The sequence below is a fragment of the Lepidochelys kempii genome, chromosome 14, assembly GCF_965140285.1.
Source record: "Lepidochelys kempii isolate rLepKem1 chromosome 14, rLepKem1.hap1, whole genome shotgun sequence".
Taxonomy (NCBI): Eukaryota; Metazoa; Chordata; order Testudines; family Cheloniidae; genus Lepidochelys; species Lepidochelys kempii.
Window position 1 is genome coordinate 7,232,155 of NC_136393.1, and position 21,154 is coordinate 7,253,308.

Here is a 21,154-nt window from a genome sequence, read left to right on the forward strand (position 1 = left end):
CCCTATATCACAAGGATGTTGTGTGAAGATAAGTTCATTAAAAGATGATGAGTTGCTCAGATGTTATGGTGATGGAGGCCATACAAGTATTTTAGATCAACAGGTGTCCAGATTATCAGTGGAGAGACAGAGCAGGGCATTAGACTGTTATGAGAAACTATTCAGGAGACAGTTTAGTGTTACATGAAGATAAGTAAAGCAAATTTTCTATTTCTCATAGGGTTTTTTTCCCTTGCATATAAGGCATTTTCATTAGTAACAAATGTATAGAGCATTTTTCTTCCTTTTTAAACGTCTGTGCTTACTTGGCCCATAGCTTAGAATGTTATAAATAGTAATAATACCTTTTCTCTTATTTCCCCTGACATTATTCACAGTAAAAATAACTAGAACCATGAGGCTTTAGCCTATTAACACCCACCTCCAATAACATACTATTATGACGCAATCAGCATAAACAGACCAAGAAAACAGTCCCTTTACCTAAATAATTAAACAGATACTAAGGTTTTGGCTATAGAACAAACAAATTTACATGACCTTGTAGAAAAAAACCCTATCAATTTCAGCTAGAAGGAGATGGCTAAGAAGTAGAGCCTGTATTACATATAAATTAAGATTACCAGGACACTTGTAGCAGTTTTAAATATTACAGAGCAAACCGTTAGCTAATGTATGTTTCTGACCTCAGGTATTTAGCATAAATCCATGAAAACAACTTGAGTGAAGTATGATCTAAATTTGAACTCAGTAGAAAACTGCATTAAAACTACGGCAGCCTTATTTAAAGTGTACTATATCTTTAGATTTGCAGAAGCTTACTACTCCACACTCAGTCTCAAATCACTTTTACCATGAATTTACCTGGATGTATTTGAAGCTCTGCAACAACACTGCCTGCTGTCACACCACTAAAAGTTTCCCCAAATGCCTACCATTTCCTTTTCTATGCATTTCCAGTTGACTAGCGACTTAAGATGTAATCCTGTGGCCACTTCAGAATCAAAGTGCATCCAGATCAAAGAACTCTATGAGAAAACACTGACACACCTTGTGTGTTCTGAGCTGCAATCCCACAAGGCATGGTTTCTATTGAAGAGAGTGAAATATTTTTTTTCCTGTCTCAAGGGGAGATAGGGTTGTTTTATAAAGGTTTACTCTCTCTCTCTTTTAAGGGACTAGCTTGTAATTATTTACTTTCATCCCAAAAATACTCAAAGAAACACAGCAAAACAAAACATTTCTCATATAGAAATCTAACATAACAGTTGGATCTTGCTGATTTGTACTGAGAGCTGGGACACCCTATTGTAAGTTACTGATTTTTACAAAAGCGGCAAAGAGTCCTGTAGCACCTTATAGACTAACAGACATATTGTAGCATAAGCTTTCATGGGTGAATACATGCATCTGACGAAGTGGGTATTCACCCACGAAAGCTTATGCTCCAAAACGTCTGTTAGTCTATAAGGTGCCACAGGACTCTTTGCCACTTTTACAGATCCAGCCTAACACAGCTACCCCTCTGATACTTGATTTTTACAAATGATCGCGTAAACATAAGGAAAAGACTCTCTGGCAGTTGTAGAAAAAGATTCACACTTCCTAATATTTTAAAATATCTAAAAATAAAATTATGTCAGATATCGAGAGTCAAGGAGTGGCTTTAATTTGTGGAAGTGGAGTACTCACTGAGCCTTGCAGAGTTAACAATGAATGAGCTTTCCTCAATTCAGGGCATGTGCTCAATCTATCCCCACCACTCACTCTCATGGGCACTTGCTCCTCCAGAAATATACTGAAGCCTGAGTACTGGATCATAACAAGAGTCATGATACGTGTTTTACACCTCTTACTTGTATGTTATCCAACCACAGTTTCACACCATCTTTCATACCTATTACCACAGGCTATCTATAGACACAAGACAACACAATAGTTTCCAAAGCTATACCTTTCAACCATAAGAGCTTTGTAGCTCTTTATGTTATCCAGTAAATGAGGGGCCATATGGGAACACCTTCACAGGCAGTATGAAAACCAGAGGTTGTGCACCACAACCAGAATTAAAGCTAGAAATATTTATGTAGGCAGAAAGTAGATATTCATATTGGACGTAGGCAAGGACACTACACTGTTGTGAAAAGTGTATTTGAATCTTTAAAGACCGAAAGCATTCAGTAGCATTTTTCACCATTTTATCTTCATCCAAAAGCACCTTCAGAAACAAGTGTTACACTTCATGTTGATATCTATTCAATGACAAAATCACTACCATTCACTTTAAATTAATCCTAAACAACAGCTCCCTCTCTTCTGACCTTCAGCAGGACCTTGTGTACAAGCAGGAATGCATACAGCAGGTGCCTCTTTCAAGGGCGGAGAAAGGTGAGTGCGAGCAAGTCCAGGCTGTGATTCAGGAAAGAACAGAATTACTGACACTTCCTGTTGTGCCATGTTGCGAACAAGTCTATCTGGGGTAATCCCCACCTTTGGAAGATGTTGATCATGACATCCGGGCAGAGGGACCACTTGTGGTTGTGAAAGGACCTGCTAAGATGATGGGCCAGTTAGTTCTGAGATCCCGGAAGGTATCAAGTGAGCAATGCAGAAGTCCCACAGCTTGAGGGCTTCCCAGCACAAGGGACAGGGGTGAGTACCACCCTGTCTGTATATATAGAACATAGCTGTTGTGTTGTCGGTCAATACTGATACACATCTGCCCTCCAGATGTCAAGCAAAGCGAACCACTCTTAGCTCCCTGACGTTGATGTGCAGCGACAGTTCTGTCTGGGACCAGAGAACTTGAGTCCCGAGTCTTCTGAGGTGCGCCCCCCATCCCATCACTGACACATCCGTGACTAGAGACAGCGAGGGTTGGGTCCTGGAGAAGGGCAGTCCCATGCACACTGCTTGTGTGTCAAGCCACCATAGGAGGGAATCAATAGCTGGAGGAGTAAGTGTGACTATCTTGTCTAGGAAGTCTCAGTTTGGCCTGTATACCAAGGCCAGCCAAACTTGAAGGGATTGGAGCTGCAGCCCGGTGTGCTGTATTACACACATACAAGTGGCCATATGGCCAAGCAGCTTCAGGCAATTTCACACTGTAGTAGTGTGGTATCGTCTTAAGTTCTCTATGATGGTGTCCACGGCCAGAAAGAGGGTTTCCAGAAGGAATGCTCTGGCTTGGTCGGAGTCTAGGAGAGCACCGATGAACTCTATCCTCTGAGTTGGGGCTAGAGTTGACTTTGCCACATTCAGGATCAGGCCGATCCTGTTCAATGTCAACAGAACTAGGCTCACGTGGTCCTCCATTTGTGCCCTGGAGTGGCCCTTGATTAGCTAGTCGTCTAAGTATGGGAATACCTGCACCTGCCACCTCCACAGGAAGGCGGCTAGGACTGAACACCCAAGGGGCCGCCAAGAGGCTGAAGGGGAGAATCGTAAACTGATAGTGGGTGTTGTTGACCACGAAGTGGAGGAACCACCTGTGGGGCAGAACTATAGACACATGAAAGTATGCATCCTTCAAGTTGCGGGTGGCGTACTAGTCCCCAAGATCCAGGGAGGGAATAATGGAAACCAGGGAGACCATGTGGAACTTCATCTTCTTTATGACTCTGTTGAGGTTTCACAGGTCTAAAATAGGCCTGAGCCCACCCTTGGCCTTCGGGATGAGGAAATAGCAGGAATAGAACCCCTTACCACTGAACTCCGGAGTTGCAGGAGCATTTGCCCCTCCCGCATGAGGAGTTGCTCATGAGAAGGGTCACTGAAGAGGGACAAAAAAGGCAGGAGGGAACAGAACTGGAGAGAATATCCCAATTCTAGCATGTTCAAGACCCATTGGTCTGAGGTGATTTGCGACCAGGCATGGTAGAAATGGGATAGATGATTCACGAAAGGGCGGGGAAGGATTCAGGATCTGGTCTGGTGCATCACCCCCGGGCGCACCCTCAAAAGTTTTGCTTAGGGGTTGAGGACTGCCTCGCCAAGCCCTGGCCCTGGTTAGAGGAGGACTGAGGAGGTCTCCGGTGATTATTCCTGCCCTGCTTCCTGCTGTAATCCTGCCTAGGATGAGCACGATAGAAGTGAGGGGTAGGCTGCAGCTTAAAATGTTTCCTTTGAGGGGCTTGTGTATGAAGCCCCAGAGACTTCAATGTTGCCTGTGAGTCTTTCAGGCTGTGAAGCTTAGAGTCTGTTTGCTCCAAGAAAAGCTCTGAGCCATTAAAGGGCAAGTCCTGAATTGTCTGCTGAACCTTGTGTGCGAGGCCTGAAGCCATGAGCTCCTTCTCATGGCTATGGCTGTTGACATCATCCAGGTTGCAGAGTCAGCAGAAACCAGAGAGGCCTGCAAGGAGGTCCTCGCAATGACCTCTCCCTCTTCGAGAATGGCAGCAAACTCTGATCCTGAGTCAGACGGAAGCAGCTCCTAGAACTTGGACAGTGTATTCCACGAGTTAAAAGCTGTAATTGCTGAGTACCACCTGCTGGTTGGTGGTGCGAAGCTGAAGCCCCCCTGGTAGAATACACCTTCCTGCCAGAGAGATCCAGCTTCTTTTCTTCTTTGGACTTGGGAGTCAATCCCAGTTGCCGTTGCCTCTCCTTCTTGTTCACAGACACCACAACCAATGTGCCCGGCTGAGGGTGTGTGAAAAGGAATTCATAGCCTTTTGAAGGCAGAATGTACTTCCTTTCCACCCTTTGGCAGTAAGGGAAAGAGGCGGGCATTTGACACAGTGTTTTGGTAGTATTTTGAATTATCTTAATGAGGGGCAAAGCTACCTCGAGGGACCTTCAGGCACCAGAAAGTCAATTGTAGGGTCGGTCTCCTCCGACACCTCCTATATCTGCATGCCCAAATTTTGAGCCACCTTTCTGAGCAACTCCTGGTGAGCTCTGTTGCCCGTGGCCAATAGTGTGGTAGATGTGCCAGCCACTGCCTCATCAGGGGAGGATGAGGAGGATGCCCATGGGGGCACTGGGTCCTCCTGTCCCTCTGGCTCGTGGAGATCATCCTGCACGATGCATCTTCCGCAGCGCCAGGAGAGGCACCGGCTTCCGGCCCCATGCTGGTCACCACTTCAGCCTCTGTGCTGGCCAGGGCACCAGTCTCATGGCTTTGCATAGGCTCCTGGTCTACATGTGATGATGGAGCGGCCTGTGCCTCTCATACAACTGATAGTGATCTGGACCCTGGACCCTGGACATGGTGGCAGGCCCACGGGGTCCAAAAGGGCCGTTGAGCCGGCACCTGCCACTGCGGTGGCCACGGCATCATAGGCAATGGCTGCCCCTCCTCCTGTCTCAATCTGTGCTGAGAGCAGTGAGGGTTCTGCGTAGATTCATATGATTCCACCTCTGAGTCCGATGATGATTCCAACGTTGGTGACCAAAGCAGTGCAGAGCGAGACAGTGCCAGGGAGTGGTGCCAAAGCGAGGGCAAATGGTGCTGCATCATAGATGGCTTGCCCTTGTAAGGCACAATGCTTCTTTGTGGTGCCAGGGGACTGTGTTTTCATAGCTATAGGGTCCCTGGACACCTCAAAGGTGTCCGGGGTGGAGGGAAGATCCAACTCTTCCACCTGAATCTCCCGCACTGGGGATTCCACAAGAACCGGACTCGACAGACCTCCTGCAAGGCCGGAGTTGATGGTGCCAGCTTTGTTGAGCCGGAGCAGGGTGTCTCCGTGCAGGATGCATCCCGTTAGCAACTCCTCGCTCCACTGCTCTAGTGGGAGAGCGACCTCTGTCAGTCTTCTTCTTGTTAGACACCAGTATATGGGAGCAGTGCCAGGCACTCGCACTGGAGGTGGTCTTCGGCGCCGGGGAGTGGCGGTGCCAAGGGTCTCCGGAGCCCAAGTCCTTTCTCAGCGCTGCAACCTCTCTTACACAGGTGGCATGCTCTGCACCTAAGTGCTGGGCTTGGGGTCAGACGGTGCCTGTGTCGGCTGGGGGTGGAGGGCTGACTCTATGAAGAGCAATTTTAGCCTGAAGTCCCGATTCTTTTTAGTTCTTTGGAGGAAGCCTCTACAGATTTTACACTTCTCAGAATTTACACTTCATACAGGAGTCGGGTGGGTCTCCTCTGGGCATAGGCTTTTGACAGGACCGACACGGTTTGAACCCGAGACCCAGGCATACCCCGGTCCCTGGGAGGGGATGAATGTGGGGGGGAGGGGAATCCCCAAGTGAAACTTATCTTAACTAACTATAAAACTACTGAAACCTAACTAATCCTAAGTTAACTATTTACAGATACAACAAGAGAAAGTCCAGTAGGGGATCGCTTGCCATAGCAAGAGAAGAGAGCAGCTCCATTGACCGTAAGACTGGCAGTAAGAAGGAACTGAAGAGACAGGGACCTACCTACACCACCATGAAGCGCAACTACAGGGGGCTCCACAGCCAATCTGAAGGGTACCACTAGGGGGAAAACCTTTCAACGACTGTGCACGCGGCATGCACACACCAACTTGGAATCGCCATGAGCAAGCGCTCGAAGAAGAAACAATTTCATTGCAATACATTTAGGTGAAAATAGTTACAGTGAATGTGCTCCCCACACAAATACAAAAAGATATAGAGTATAGACAACCGAAAGCTTGGAAGTTCTAGTTTAATAATGTATTGAGCATTTTGAACTATTCCCTGTTTATTTCAAATACTTAAGGGATTATCTAAATAAAGATGTATAGACTTCTGCTTTGTGCCTATTCTTACTGTATAAAATTGACCGTGCAGTTTTTAGTAAAAAACTTCTGGTTTGTTTCAGAATAATCTTTGCTTTTTTAAGAAAATTATTTCTGTAACTTTGAAATAGTTAGGCAAAAAATAAATTGGGCTAAAACATATGGAAATAGTATTCTACATAATCAAAAGAGGAAGAAGCAAAACTTGTCACAATTGCATCTGCTGTGTGTAAATCATTCATACACCCAGAAAATACTGGGTTTGTTGTAAATTGAAAATTTGATCAAGATGAAAACTCAATTCACAACTTAGTTGGTGCAATGTATCTCTTTTCAGTGCAGTGTGTGCCAATTCTCTACACTATTTCAGTTACCTTTGAAAAAAGGAGAAAGAAAGATTACTTACTATTAACTGTAGTTCCTCGAGAGAGATGCCACTGCACATTCACACTAGTAGGATGCACTCCTGGCACCAGTAAGCTTCAAAAACTTTCTAAAGCAGTGTCCCCACTGAAACTATAAAAGCACCACCTCACAGAGCCAAGTATTTGGAGATGAGGTTTCTAGAGGCCATGTGGTCCCCTACTGCCTCATTTCCTTCTGTTAAACCCCAGAGTCCTTTGGAGAGTAAAACTCTGAGGAAAAGAGGAAAGTGGACATAACATGAATATATACAGGCAACACTCAGAAAAAAAAATGGTTACCTACCTTTCGAAACTGTTCGTCAAGATATGTTGCTCATGTCCATTCCATTGTACGTGGGCACGCGTCCACATGCACTAATGATGCCTGCGCCGATGATGCCTGAGCCCTAGTCGAGTGAGCCATCACGATCGCTGGCAGGGGCACTTTCGCCAGCTCATACCAGCAGCAGATGCAAACCATGATTCAGGATGAGATTCTCTGGGTAGACACTAGGCAACCCTTCATCCGGTCCACGACAGCAACACGTGAACCGCTTCCACTTAGCCGCATAGGTAGCCCTAGTGGAGGGTTTCCTGCTGCCCAGCAGGACCTGCTGGACACCGGTGGAACACTGCCGTTCTTTCCCGCTCAGCCACACGGAAACAAGGCCATCAAGTAAAGCGCTGCCAAGTTCAGATGCAGCAGGGTCACATGGTTCTGAGACAGTAGACCCAGCCTTAGAGGAAGCTGCAACTGGGTGGCTCTGTCCTGCTTCACCTTGAGCAGGACTCTGTGGATTAACAGCACTGGCAGGAAGGCGTACATCAATGCTCCTGACCACAGAATCAGGAAGGCATCCGACACGGAGCCCTTGTCCCTGCCCAGCAGAGAACAGAACACATGGCACTTCCTGTTCTGTCTGGATGTTAACAGGTCCACCTGGGGAGTTCCTCACCTGCGGAAAATTAGGCTGACCACCTCCAGATGGAGTGAGCATTCATGGAGAGACAAGAAGGATCTGCCAAGGCGATCCACCAGAATGTTCTTGGTTCCGGGCAGGTGTGCAGCCCGTAAATGAATGGCATGCCACAAACAAAAGTCCCAGAGGCTAAGTGCTTCCCTACAAAGGGCCAAAGACCCAGCACCGCCCTGCATGTTGATGTAGCACATTGCAGCAGTATTGCCCGTCAGGACCTGCACCACCAGGCGAACTGCTCTGAGCTTCCGGACATTGATTTGAAGGGTTAGGTCGTGTTGCAACCAACGGCCCTGGGTATTGAGCTTGTTCAGATGGGCTCCCCAGCCCAGATCAGATGTGTCTGAGATCAAAGTGAGCAGGGGGGCCTGGGGTGACGAAGGGGACTCCCTGCAGCACTGACTTGGGATCTCATCACTAGTCCAGAGACGCGAGGACATGGCTCAGCACCGCAACCACTCAGTCCAGGGGGTGCCTGCTGGGAACGTAAACCGAGGCCAGCCACATTTGCAGGGCCCTCAGATGAAGCCAGGCACGGCTTACCATGTAGGTGCATGCGGCCGTGTGGCCCATCAGTCGCAGGCACATGTGGGCCATGGTGAGCAGTTGGCTCTAAGTCTGACATGACCTGACATTTTTAACTGTAAATGTCTTCAGCAACAGGTTAAATTAAAAAGCACTCTCCCAGTTATTCAAAAGGAACATCCATTAACTTTGTCACCTCCAAGATCCCAGATCAGGACAGGTTTTCTGACTAGTGGAGATATCTTAACTAGTCCTTTGAGGAATCTTATAATAGTGGAATGGCTGAAGAATTTTCAATTGCCAACCGAAAACAGTACGTTGAGATGTCGATAGATCACTTTGAATGGTGACAAGGAAAAGCTCAGACTTCAGGTATAATACATAGTCCAGAATAGATAAAATTGGGGCACACCTGGGGACAGGTTATCTGTTGCCCAGAGATAAGTTCTTTTCCATTGCTCAGGAAAAAAAAGTTACTAAACTTTTCGGTAACCTACTCTTTGAGATGTTTTCTACATGTCTATTATACTGTAGGGGTGTGTGCCTCTAGCTCAGTTGTCAGAATTTTTCTCCCCCCATGGTACTCTTTGGGGCAGCTCACACTGCATGCAGGTATAAAGAGTGGAGTCACCTCCAACCACCACCAGGTCCTTTTAGACAGAAAACTCCAATGCAGAGGGGTAGGAGGGCGGGTTGTGGAGTGGACATTTGCAACACATCTTGAAGAACAACAGTTATGGAACAGGTCGGTAACCATTTTTTCTGCTTTGAGTGATTGCACATGTGCATTCCACTCCTAGTGACTCACAAGTCATGAAAACAGATGATGGGATCAGAGCCTTTCTAAACAGGGACTGAAGGACAACTCATCCAAATCTTGCACCATGTCTAGCTTGCAAACAGGAAAACAAGTCCAAAATCTTTTTTTTTTTTTTTTTTTTTAAACACAACTAAAACTTACTATCCTAATATACTGAAGACTAATCTAACTATATAAACACACACTATATTTACAAACGCTGGGAGAGAGAGAACTGTTTTGGTACTGAACAGAGTTCTGACGACCGTCACAGGCAGTAAGAAGGAAATGAGGGGTCTTAGGGGAGGCTTTGCCCTTTACACCTTCATGCAGTGATGCACGGCAGCAATGGGAGCTTGAGCCACCAAATGGATACAGATGAGGGAAAAAGTTTTCAATGACCCTGTGCTGGGCTCACCAACACCAAGACTGGAATGCACATGTATAGTCACTTGAAGAAGAACTGTGCGTTAGGAGGTCAGGTGACACTGTTATATGATGATTTAGATTGTAAACTCTCTGGAGCAGGGACTGTCTCTTATCTATGTTTGTGCAAGTCCAAAACAATGGATCTCCGGTCCTAACTGGGGATCTTTGGGTGTCAATATAAATTATATATATAAAATGATATGGGGGCTTTCTCATGACAGCTCCAGAAGATCTCAATACCATCCCCTGCCTGTTAAATCTAGAGTACTCAGAAGGATACTGGCCTAATCTGATTTTTCTGATCACCAATAAAAATAATGTAACTAGTAGAGAAGTATGAAGGAGATCTTTGCTTCAGTCCAATAGAATGCATCAGATACAGTCTCTGTCCATCTCACTCTGAAGCAAAACTGAGGATGCTTTGCAATGAAAGATTTCAAATTTATCCAGTTCTTTCTCTTTTAAATCAATAGGATTATTTATAGATTAAGGTACTACTCAACACTATTAAGAATGACTGGCCCTAAATTAACATTACATGTCAACATTTTCAAAAGTGGATGTCTCAATATGCTGGAATGTTCCAATGACCACTTAAGAACATAAATAGCTCTTTTATTACACCTAAGTGTTGATTTGAGAATCCAGTTATCAGATTTAAACAGCCAATTAAATAGCTCAATTTGGAAAAATCGTCGCCCACATTAAAATCTAAACTCAGATGTACAGCATGTCTCTTCACGTAGCTTGAAAAATTCACTACTGAATTAGCATGGCAGTGAATTTTCAAGACACATAGCATTTCAAAGTACACATCAAAGATTAGAATCCAGGCCTCTGACTTTAATTTTGGCCCCCTGTGCTTAGACTCAGATACTACACTTTAGATCAGACACTACAAAAGGTTTACTCCACATTAAATGAGGTAGTCTACTTTGTTCATTAATCATTGACACAATGGGCTACTTAGACTGTGAAAAGCTGTCATACCAGATGTATTATGTCAAAACAATTGAAATGTAGGTTTTAAACCCAGATTCTGCCTTCAGATACAAGGGACAAATCCTGGAAAATCACTTACTAGATGCAATATGACACACAAAATGAGCTCAAATACAGCATCTTAGATCCCAATCAGCCTTTTTAAATCTAAGTGATACAATTTCTTATGATTCTTTCCTGAAAATAATGTTAGTGTGCATTTCCAGTAGTCACTTTTTAGTGAAATAAAACGGATAAGTTAACCTGTGCCTTCTTCCTGCATAACACCTCTAAGATCTGGTCTTTATTCTCAGTCCATACAGCTAAAATGCTCATCCAGGTCCTCATCATCTTGACTACTGCAACCTCCTTCTCTCTGGCCGTGACAAATTCCATCTTGACCGCTTACATCCTTCCAAAATGGTGCTGCACAAATTATTTTCCTGGGCCATTGCTTTGACTAACCCTCTACTGGCTCTCCATCCTCCACCATATCTAACACATATGATCTGTCTTCATTTTAAGGATTTCATGGCATATCCCTGCCCTACTTATAATATCTTATACAGTATCAAGATGTCAATCCCTGGACCCACTGTGCAACTGATGCCTACCTTGCCCACCAATTTGTAAAATTTTCCAACAAGCACCTTCACACTTTCTCCCATGATCCCCCTTTTTGAACGGGAGGAGCTCCATATAGAAATGTGCAAAGGTACCACATTTTCCTTCTTCAAATCCCTCCTTCCAACTCTCCTCTATCATAATGCCTACTACAAACTCAACAACGGAACAGAAGATGTGTGTCATGATGGCTGCTATCATGCAGATTGGTATTGTTCCTCAAACTCCCCGAGTCTATTTGTTGTATCCACCTGTTGTCTTTCATTTTATACTTAGATTGTAATCTCTTTGGGACAGGAACTGTCTCTTTTTTATATCTTTCGATCTTATATACTTATATAATGCCCCTCACTGCAATATCTGAGCACTTCCCAATCATTAATATATTTATACTCACAAGAGATCTGAAGCATAAGGAAATACCGTGGGGGGTACTATTATCCCCATTTTACAAATGGGGAACTGAGGCACAGAAACTAGGTGACTTGCTCAAGGTCACAAAGGAAATCTGTAATGGTACAGGGAATTGAACCCACGTCTTCTGAGTCTCAAGCTAGCATCTTAACCACTGAATCCTGTTTGTACAGTACCTAGGAACTTTAGGAACTACCACAATATAAATAAACAACAACAATACATGAACATTTCAATTGTAACCTGATCCCCCTAATAAATGTACACAACAACTAATCTTCAGTAAGGAATATGGTCTGCAAACATGTCAGTTCTAAACTGAAGCTGGTTTGAGTTACTTAAGGGGAATAGAGCATCTGAAACCACTAAGTTCTATTTTGTTACATTCCTATCACTTAAAACCAGATGAACTGATTTTTTTTTTTTTAATTTTTACAGCTGACTAATAAAACCCTAAAAATAAGGTTTTATAATGGAAAGCTGACCCAAACTAAACTATAGGAGTGTTGTTATAAAACACAAAGCATATGGTCTACTTACTGAATTTGAATAAAAACAGAGACATTTAAAGAAAAAAATTATTCTTTATCACGTCTCACTTACTTCAAAGCCTCTTCCAGTTTGCGAATTTTCTTTTGAGCATCCTCTCTCTCTTTATCAAGGTCATTTTGGAAGCCATGAATCTACCATTTCAAAGAAAAAATTTACATTTTAGCTACTACAGCATGTGATCAACAGAATGATTAAACATTATTTCAATTTTGAACTTAACAAATTAGTTTCATATAGGTTTAGATAAGAAGTTGTTGAAATATAATCAACATATGTAACGTGATGTTTCCACAGTTCAAACAAAGTTTGGGGACAAAATTAGCAGCAGGCTGAAACTATCAGAATATAACCTTCTCTACTAGTGTGATTTTTCTTCCTGTCCAAAGAAATGTTAAACTTCTAGTGTTAAAAATACAGTAACTGTATTAAAAAGAACTAGTTTTTTCTTTAGTATCAATTGCCATATGAGGATACTGAGAGATCATGAAATAAAGGGTAGATAATGAGAGAGAGATTTGTCTGAACCATATCTTTGCCTAATAGCCTAGACAGAAGTTCCTACTCATTGACTTGTTTTGAATTTAAACTTACAATGGATTTCTATAAAGATGATTTTTTCACAAAGCATTTTTTTAAAATATGATTAAATGGGTTAACAAAGTTACTTAAGCATACTGGCCACAGTATAACATACATTCAGATACTATGGCATCCAAGAGCAGTTGCCCCGGGGAAAGAAAAGATACAGAGGAAGAAGAGAACTGCACTACTCTAGAATTCTTCACCCTCATTGAAATAAAAAGTGAGAGTGATTCAACAAGCATGTGAGAAAGACTGCATATACTCTCAGCCACATTCTTCAACAAGCACAAGGTAAATCAAGGTTTATTAATCTGTTCTCATTTTGAAATTCTTGGGTACTGTAATTTTGCAGCGTATGTGAACTGTGCATCTCACCTAAACACCCAAACAAATGCACACCCATTATAGTTTACAGAATCTTTAACATAAATATAACTCCCTCAGTCAGCCAATATATGTATATATTTTTACACACACACACACACACACACACACCTTTCCTCCTGTCACATGTACAGATTCCAAAAGATGTGTACAGACACACATGCTTACTCTATCTTACAGGCCCCATTTCTTCTAATTTCGTCTTTTTTCTCTTTTTTAAAATCTATTTAGATTATAAACTCTTTGAAGCAAGGACTGCTTTAAATGTTTGCACAGCACCCAGCACATTTTGGGTGCTATTATAATACAAGTAGTAAATAATAATGATTTTTTAAAAAGATTACTGACTTCTGGGAGCAACCAAGCTGACAATTTTGTTCTTTTAAGGCCTTACATGGTATAGATCCTAGCTATCTGAGATCACCTCTCTCCCTGTAAACCATTTCTGAGCTCCTAGGCTTTTTCTAACATGCCCTACCTTTTAGTGTCAGGTGGCTAGTAGCAAATTTTAATCCATGGAGGGTTCTTTACTCTGATTCTGTTGGACCAACAGGGAGAAGTGAGTTTCAGTGTTTGTCAACCTTCCAGGCATGGTACAAAGCACATCTGTTCACATTGGTTTTTGCCTAAGGCAGGTTAGGTGTCAAGGTTTTGGTTTGGATTTTTTTTGTTTTTTGGTTTTTTTAGCATTGCTGAGGTAACAGTGTAGAGATCTTTGTGACAAAAATCGTAGTAAATTTAGGGGCTGTTCTTCTAGCACCCAATTATTTGCAGCATGATGTTTGATTAATATGAATATTCTCAGAGGCTCAGGAAATAGGTGCACAATTTTATGCATACCTAATTGAAGAGATTGCATGGTTCTGCATAAATTATTATATTTATTGATAGTATATAAGAATTGATATTAGGATAAAGTGGGCATTAAATATTTGTTAATTTCAAAGTAATGAGTGTGATGAAATTACATCAGAGAGAAAAAGAACAGATGGAGCAAACAAATAAAATTTGGTTTATGAAGTACAGAAGTCTAGAGTGGCATTGAGAACATTTAGAAGCAATACATGTGCCATCAACTAAAAAGTGAACATGTACAAATGATGGGAAGTCACAGCTCTGATTCCACAAAGCACCTCTGAAGTTCAACAGAAGCCTCACGGGGAAAAAAAGAAAATTCAATCAACCCCCACACCCTATAAACGTCTACAATATGAACCACAAGAATCCAGTACATTTTAGCTGATTACATATTGCAAAAGTATTTGCACAATATGATCAGAAATCATATCTCTAGAAAATATCTAGGCAAGAATCTGTGTTAGTATCAATGACCTTGAATGTCTGTAACAAGATGCAACTGACACACTCCAACACAGCATACTGATATCTCAGATGAAAAACAAGGAAGGAAAAACACAGTTAAAAAGACTCACTAATAGAAAGTTGCAGTACAGAAGCTAACTGTGTGGAAGTCTGAGTATTTAGCTGGTTTGGAACATTCTCAGAGACAGAAGGATTTTCCATTAGGGTGATCGGAAGTCAGTATTTACTGTCCTAGCATATTATATATGTATAACAGCTGTCTCAAGAACTGCTCTTGATAATATTGTATCACAGTTACTACACTTAGCTGCCTGTTTGGAATACAAGCAGATTATTTGTAAAAAGCAGGTGTTTCCTTTACTTGTAAAACCATTTAGCCTAACCGGTTCCTGATTTAGTAGATTAGTATCCTTAATCAAACAGTGACATTTAGGTTTATTACCTATTATTTGTTTGATGTTCAAGGATCTTAACAGGGAATAGTCACCATAGATCAATAAAGGTTATTAGATAGTGGTTATGTATTTAAGCCAACAGATTATACCTGATAATGCATGCTTCCTTTACTCAAAAACAGGCTATTGTTTTTAGAATTTTATAGCCGAATCTGCCCTCCATTTTATGGGCATATGTAAATAACATGGTTCACATGTATTTTTTTGTCTCATCTCAAAGATTTTCACAGTACACAGTTACATTAAGGCTTCTGAACATGTGAACACCTGTACTGATCTCTATCAAAACAAAAAAGTTTTACCCATGTTGTTTATCATCACACAGTTGTATAATCCATCCTGAAATAAGCTTTATTGTATCTATTTCAGGAGTCAAAGGGCATATTCTCTAAGGGATGGGATGACAATAGTTGTTCTTGACCTGAAGCTCTCAAGAGATATCACAGAGATAGAAAGACAAAAGAAAGCTGAACTGAAGAGACAGTAAAAAATATGAACATGCTAGGAAGTAATAATTCCAACTCAAATGTGTATATATATGTATATGTGCGCACATATATTTTGACCTGGTTCTACATCAGTTTAGATTTGAATTTTTCTTGTAGCAATGACAATTGTTTTGGTAATCATTAATAATTTTAAAAGAAAATTGTGTGTGCCATTTAAAAATAAGACTCGTTTATTACATGTAAATAACTTCATTAATATATTATTAACGTTGCAAAGTCACACATTCAAAAGTTAGGCCATTCTAGTAACACCACCCACCCGCCACAACAGGCGGGGGAACTTGATAGGGCCAGCGGTGAAGAGGGCCAGCCCCACAGCGAGAGAGAGAGAAACACACTCATTGAAGCTCTTCCCACCCTCTTGGAGTCTTCTGGCACCCACTGGCCAGTTGTGGGAGAGTGGTGCTGATTGGGCCATATCTCCTAGCTCTAGGGATTTTATCTGGAGCCCAGGCCATGTGGAGCCTCTTCCAGCTCCATTCCTTAGAATTAAGGTTGCCTGGGATGAGACACTTTGCCAGTGGGTTTCCAGACATATTTGCTGACAACAGTGGAATGCTGAGACTCAGGGAACTTGGGCTCCATTACAGGCTCATCTACCCTTTCCTCCTAAGCTTGATCCCTTCTGCCCCATCCCCTCTAACCAGTCCCAGTCCATATTACTCCACTGGCTCCTCGTCCTACTCCCATTCTCCTCACCTAGCCAGGCTCAGTCTCCATTGTTCAGGCTTTTGATCCAACTGCCAGTCTATTTGCTCAGCAAGTCTTAGTCCACCCCTGCAAGCCCCCGTCCCCATCTCCTCCTCTCCCATTTGCTATCGCCAGTCCTCCCCAACCCACTCCTTGTTTCCAGTTTCTTCATGTCCAGCCAATCCCAGTTCCCTCCCTGACTTCTCCATTCTGGCTCTCCCCCTGCCCACAGTCCCTTTCCCCATCTCCCTCCACAGGCTTTTCATCCAATCTCTGTGTCATCTTCTCACCCCACACCTCCAGGTTCCTTAACCCAGTCTCTTTGCCCAGCCAGTACCAGTTCTCCCTGACATCCCAGCTCCTTCTCTCCTCTTCTCCCACCCTATCGGTTCCTAGTCCCAGTGCCCCCCTTAGCTCCTCATCCAACCTGTTTCTCCCAAACCACTGGCTCTCCGGTTCCCCAGTCTTTTCCCTCCCTAGCTCCCACACATTGCCTTGCCAGTCCCAGTCTCCATCCCCAGCTCCCAATCTCTGTCTCCCTGCCAGCCTCCAATGCCAGTCTTAACTTTCCCCCCTCCCCCAGGCTCCATGTTCCAATCTTTTCCCTTAGCCCTCCCACACAATGCCCTAAATCCAGGTCTTGTACCCTCTGAATTTGAATCATACAACTTTCTCCTCCATACTGCCTTGCAGGGGGGATAAGAGCACAGAAGAGACAGACTCCCTGCTCTCAGTTCTGGTGCCCAGACCTATCCCTTACAGGAAAAGTTCAGCTTTGCCGCTGTAGCCCTGAGCAATATGCTCAGTCACCTTTTAGGGATGGCATAGTCCTGTTCTGTCACACACAGGAGCTGAGAGTGGATTGAGCGTGCTCAGTCACTCTGTGGGGATAATGCATGACCAGTCTAGTTAGCACTACAAGAGGTTTGAGCATACTCAGTCAGGATGGAATCTCTAGATTAGGTTACACAGAGAAAAAATATAGATCCAACATGGCTACTCCTCTCACAATGAAATCTTGTTTATCACTCTCAGACTCTCACTCTCCCCTACTGGAAGGAATTATCCAGTGCAGCCAAAGACTTGTAATTCCAGCATAAATATTCTGTAGCCAGATACTGTCCAAATTATGCCAACCCACCTCGATTTTGACCTTCAACATTCTCATTATTAAATTCTTGGGTCTTTCTTGATGAGCTAACTTTACCAGACTGAATTATGGGGTTTTTGCACATGCAAATAGAGTCTAGAATAACACTGAAACATTTCCACTTGTGATGCAAGACAGGATTTGAATTTTGGGCATGTCTATGTAAGCGGGGGAATAGTCCCACTATTCTGGGGAACCTTCCTGGCTTCTATACTACCCCAGTGAAGTGAGCTAGTGAAAGGATTTGAGTCCTCACTCCCACTTCCTTTACCCAGTGGCCTCCCTGCCCTTGAGGACTCCCCTTCCACTCTCCTGTCTGGCAGAGTCCTCGTAACCCCAACAAGGATGGGCCCAAGATTCCTGGGGGGCTTGACCCCCAACCCTGCTGTGGTCACTTAGGACAGGGGCTAGGGTGTCCCCACTCCGGGGTACTCTCTCTGCACTGGGAATCTCTCTGACCAACTGACCATTACATACAATTTAAAGCAAATGCAAGTTATTTAATCAACAATTAATTTTAAAAAGGATAAGGAAAAATGGGAAAGGTTAAAGGAAACACATCACCCCGCTCTGTGGCAAGGAACATCACAAACAGTGTCTCTGGAACGTCAGGGCAGTTCACAGTCTGTTCCTTGTAAGTCCCAGGCCTTCTCAGGGCCTGGCTGTGCTGTAGGGATGCTGTGAGTTGGACACTTGTTCTGGTGGTGGCCACACGCTCTCAGGCTCTAAGTGTTAGGACCCTTCTTCCCAGTGTCACCCCCGCCCTGTCAGGGTTACGATCCAAGCCTGGCCTGCAGAGCCGCTTGGCTGAGGCGTCTCCCTGTGCTGGGCCCGCTGCCCAGGGTCCCCCTTGGTCTCCCCCGCTGCTCACCGCACCCAGCTCCAGACTGCTCCTGCCCCAGCTGCACCACTCTGTCTCTGCACTACTGCTGCTGCTCTGCCTCCAGCTCCCTGGGCTGCTTCTTTGGCCCCTCTGCCTCTGGTTGCTGCAGCTCGGCTTCAGGACAGGTATGTTCTGCAGGCTGCTTCTGTGACTCTGCTCCCAGCACTGACCTGCTTCCTGGGCTGCTTTTCTGGCCCCTCTGGCTCTGGTTGCTGCAGCTCTCCTCCCAGGGCAAGTCTCCTCTCTCTGGGCTGTGCCTCTGGCTTTGGGGCTGCAGCTCTGCTCCCAGGACACGGTCTGCTCTCTCTGGGCTGCTTTTCTGGTCCCTCTGGATCTGGCACAGCTCTGCTCCACAGCTCAGCTTGGGCCCCTGCTTTCTCCTTAGCTCGGCCCCACTCTGTCTGACCCAGGCAATTCCAGCTCACACGAAGAACGGGACCTCCCTGGCCTCCTGACTTTCTGATTAGCCTGCCCACCCTGTCATTCAGGCTGACCTGGAGCACTGGCCTCTCCCCATTGTTCCTGGGGGCTGTCAGTCTCAGGTTCCTGATTCCCCATCAACCGTTCCCCCTTTTTAGTACTGGGAGCTAGCAACTAAAACACCCCCACTGAATGTTAGTAAGGGGGCAACAGTCCCCTACATAGTCCCACAGTCTGGACTACAGGGGCATTAGGACTAGCTTAACGCAAACTAGGTGTGAATTAAAAAGTATCTATTTTGCATTAATGTAGTCCTAAAAGGGGGAGCACCTTTTAGGACTATGTTAACACAAACAAGGTATGTTTTAGTCACATCCCCACAGGGTCTGCACATTGCAGTTACAACACAACATGCTACTGCACACTGCAATTCGCACCTCTGCACTGAATTGTAGGGCTGTGAAGATAAGCCCTAGTGTCACTGTAGGTTTCAGAGTAGCAGCCGTGTTAGTCCGTATTCACAAAAAGAAAAGGAGGACTTGTGGCACCTTAGAGACTAACCAATTTATTTGAGCATAAGCTTTCGTGAGCTACAGCTCACTTCGTCGGATGATCTAGCAAACAATGCATCATTTAGATCCACTGTTCCTTTTGTTATAAGTAAATGAAGAGTAGTTCATTTGTAGCTGTTTTTCAATTCATTCACAGTATGAGTTTGCCACTGATGCTTAAAAAATAAGCCATGGAAGTCATGGAAGTACACGTTTATACATACATTCTGTTATTAATCACTACAATAGCCAAACACTTAAAGAAAAGTCACTTAAAAACAAAGTCATGTGGAATAATTAACTCTTGCAATGAATGATTGTTTCATGTCAGCACCTTTGATATTTAAGTACAAAAATTTGTACATATTGGCAAAGTGCTGCAAGATTAAATATGCTCTGTAAGTATTAAGCACTTTCTTTTTTTTTTAATTTCTGCTCCCAAAACACTACCTCTGGAAGATGATAGAGCATATGTATGGGTACAGGTAAAATGTACAGTAAGTATTTGTTAGGAAAAATGATAAAATATCAATAGCAATTTCAAACTCCCTCTCTCTTCTACTAAAGCAATAGCAGAGAGTGAAAAATCACAGTAAGAACAAAAGTAGTACCTAATAGGGCCCTGTCTGCATCCTCTTCACTGGGGTGAATTTCACCCTAAGTGAATTAAATACCAGGCATTAATATGTTTCAAACCACAGACATTATACTTCTGGAAAACATTTTAACAGCTTAAACCTTGTTTAAAAGCTGCTTATTACTAGACAAGCTTTTAGGTTTCATCAGTTACATACCCCCTTTCTGCCCAATATTCACCTTTTTATGGATTTGTGGATTTAAATCATTAGCTGCTGCCTAAGACATCTGCAAGTACACATAACATTTTCATTTTTCCTTCAAACTTTACCTTTTTTTCATGAATCCGCTCTAAATGAAGTTTTTCCTGTTGAAATTTGTGTTCTTGATCCTGCAAATTGAGGAAATTATTTTTAATAAGGAATCACTACTACTTTAAACAGATTACTATAATTCAAAAGCAGCCCTTACCTAGACAAAATCTGGACATTTTACTAGAGAGCAGTATGGTCTATATCAACCAAAGTGTCCAACTTTATTTCATAATTAAACATTAATCTACAAACAATTTTAAGATGTTTTATTTTAGTTCAAAAAATTACACAGCATTACTACTAATACTTGATTAGCATGGGGTGTCTCCAGACTACCAGGAAGACGACACAGGTTCAGCTACAGGTCTCAGGGCTTGTCCACACGGCCATTTAGAGCACAGCAACCTAATATGATGAAGATTTACACACTGGCTTGCTAAACAGTAAGTATTTGTGTAGTCAAGCCCTTAGTCCCTAGCTTCCCAGACTAAAATAAGATGGGAGGCAATGAAGTTAGACCTTGATGAGTGCAAGAGGGGAGAAAGAGTGCTTTCTCCTTGCTTTACAACAATTCACACTATCAGATAAAAATGTTGAAAGATTCCAAAGACAGTAGTACATAGTCATCCTGTGCCATCAAAATGACTACTCTTCCCCAAGTAAGGGTAGAACATGATGATATGTGGGGAAAAGGAGATACCCAGGGCTCCAACAGGGATGCACTGTAGGTGCAGGGAAGCAATAGTCTGAGTATCTATGAGAAGATAGAAAATGTAACTGAATTGTTTCACAATTGTTACAGTTCAACAAGTTTATGCTAACTTTTACAAACAGATACTGCTATTAAAGACAGAGACAGGGATTTCTTTCAACTTTGTATTTCTCTATAATCCATTGATACACATTTTTATATCAGTTCA

At 43.3% G+C, this 21,154-nt stretch overlaps 1 protein-coding gene across 9 annotated transcripts in view; it reads right to left on the minus strand.

Moving 5' to 3' along the window:
• The window catches only part of CEP112 (centrosomal protein 112), a 362,242-nt gene that overhangs the window by 248,184 nt on the left and 92,904 nt on the right, over positions 1 to 21,154 (minus strand). For all 9 annotated transcript variants that reach the window (XR_012154913.2, XM_073311622.2, XM_073311620.2 and 6 more), the window contains 2 exons: positions 20,252 to 20,311; positions 12,449 to 12,528 (listed from right to left, as the gene is read on the minus strand). Coding sequence is in view for 8 of the 9 variants with exons in the window: in XM_073311622.2 (XP_073167723.1) it covers positions 12,449 to 12,528; positions 20,252 to 20,311 (140 nt within the window). In the remaining variant the exon portion in view is untranslated. The remainder of the gene's footprint in view (positions 1 to 12,448; positions 12,529 to 20,251; positions 20,312 to 21,154) is intronic.